The 1,421-nt window shown below is 40.1% G+C and overlaps 1 protein-coding gene across 1 annotated transcript in view; it reads left to right on the forward strand.

The window, feature by feature from the left end:
- Positions 1-797: 797 nt before the first annotated feature.
- Positions 798-1,421, forward strand: part of LOC111865977 (serine/threonine-protein kinase grp-like) — a 4,850-nt gene continuing 4,226 nt past the window's right edge. The window contains exon 1 of the mRNA XM_023854424.2: positions 798-924. Within this exon, the coding sequence (XP_023710192.1) occupies positions 852-924 (73 nt within the window). The 5' untranslated portion in view covers positions 798-851. The remainder of the gene's footprint in view (positions 925-1,421) is intronic.

Consider the following 1,421-nt stretch of genomic DNA (forward strand, 5'->3'; position numbering starts at 1 on the left):
TCCTCTTCATGACTGGCCAGGTGGTAGATATGGGGGGGGGATTGCGTGGAGGTAAAGCGGGGCTTGAAGCTGGCCATTCATTTCCATCTAATGCAGAAATTAAGAATTCCTGAAGCTGTACCTCCACTCAGCCATGTCTTTATGAAGTGTAGGGCAACTTTTGGCCATGCCAACATGTCATACAGCAATTGTACGAGATTGAGACAGAGTGTTGCATCATAGTTCTTGCTTCATTTTGGGAGGTCCTGGGCTTCAGTTCCCGTGTCGTAAGTGGGTATCCTGAGGGTTTTCCTCAGTCCTTCCAGGCTAATGTTGGCCAGTGCCTTAAACCAAACAGACCACTTTCATATCCTTTCAAATTCACATTCTGTCTTATGGGCAGTGAAGTTGTTTTAATGAAGTAAAGTTAATTAATTTTCCTCCCCTCCCACAATTTTTAGTGTCTGATTTCTTCTTATGGAGAGTGCCTCAAATTCAAATGAGTGTATAGGAATCTCCTTATATTTGGTTTCCAGGTACTGCTTTCTTATATATGCTGGTGTTTATTACTTTCAGTATCAATACAGTGTACATTAATACAGAGTTCAGTCATCGTTTTTCAAGTTTGTGACATATTTTACATCTGCCATAGCTTATGGGAACCCCATAACAGTCGTGAATTTCACTCATACTATTTAGTCCTCATATATGTTCATTCATGTTACAGGAATTTGGCAGTTGTTGGATAAAGGTTTTCTGACGAACTTGTGCTTGTGTCTGGAACAATTGTTAACAGCAATTCAATTTATTTTTAGGAGTGGACATTGACAAAGCATTGTGGAACATTCGCATATACGGCCCCAGAGGTCTTGATGCCACCATACCATGGCGTACCAGCCGATTTGTGGTCGTGTGGTATCATTTTGGTGGTTCTTTTAACTGGAGGTGAGTACCTGTTTAGGTATCTGTAGGACTGTAACTGCACTGTTACATGCATGTGGTGCCCAACATAAGCAGGGTAGTGACACATTTATCTAGTTCTTGCTCTTATCCTGAGATGTGTATTCAGTCTGTTCAGAGTAGCTTATCTCTGTAATGAACACAATGGGGTTCAGTGACATATCCCTTGTTTCTGTGTGCTTTTTATCTCTGCTTGACAAATTCTAGCTAACATCAAAACTACAAGTATTACAGTTATAAAAGATGCTACAATGTAGGAACCATGTGACCCTTGGTTTTTTTCTTTTCAGTGTATTCCAAATATTTCATTAAGTTTTGTTTATACCAAGATGGGGCCAGCCACTTATGCTGCTGTTTATTTATATGGTTATAATAATAATGTCCCTTCACTTGGGAATCCCAGAGCTCTTAAGAAGAGAGAGACAGGATTTTGCTAGATGATTGTAAATTGAAAAGTTGCAGACAGCTACAGGCGATCCCTA

The sequence above is a fragment of the Cryptotermes secundus genome, unplaced genomic scaffold, assembly GCF_002891405.2.
Source record: "Cryptotermes secundus unplaced genomic scaffold, Csec_1.0 scaffold5898, whole genome shotgun sequence".
In the NCBI taxonomy this organism is placed as follows: Eukaryota; Metazoa; Arthropoda; class Insecta; order Blattodea; family Kalotermitidae; genus Cryptotermes; species Cryptotermes secundus.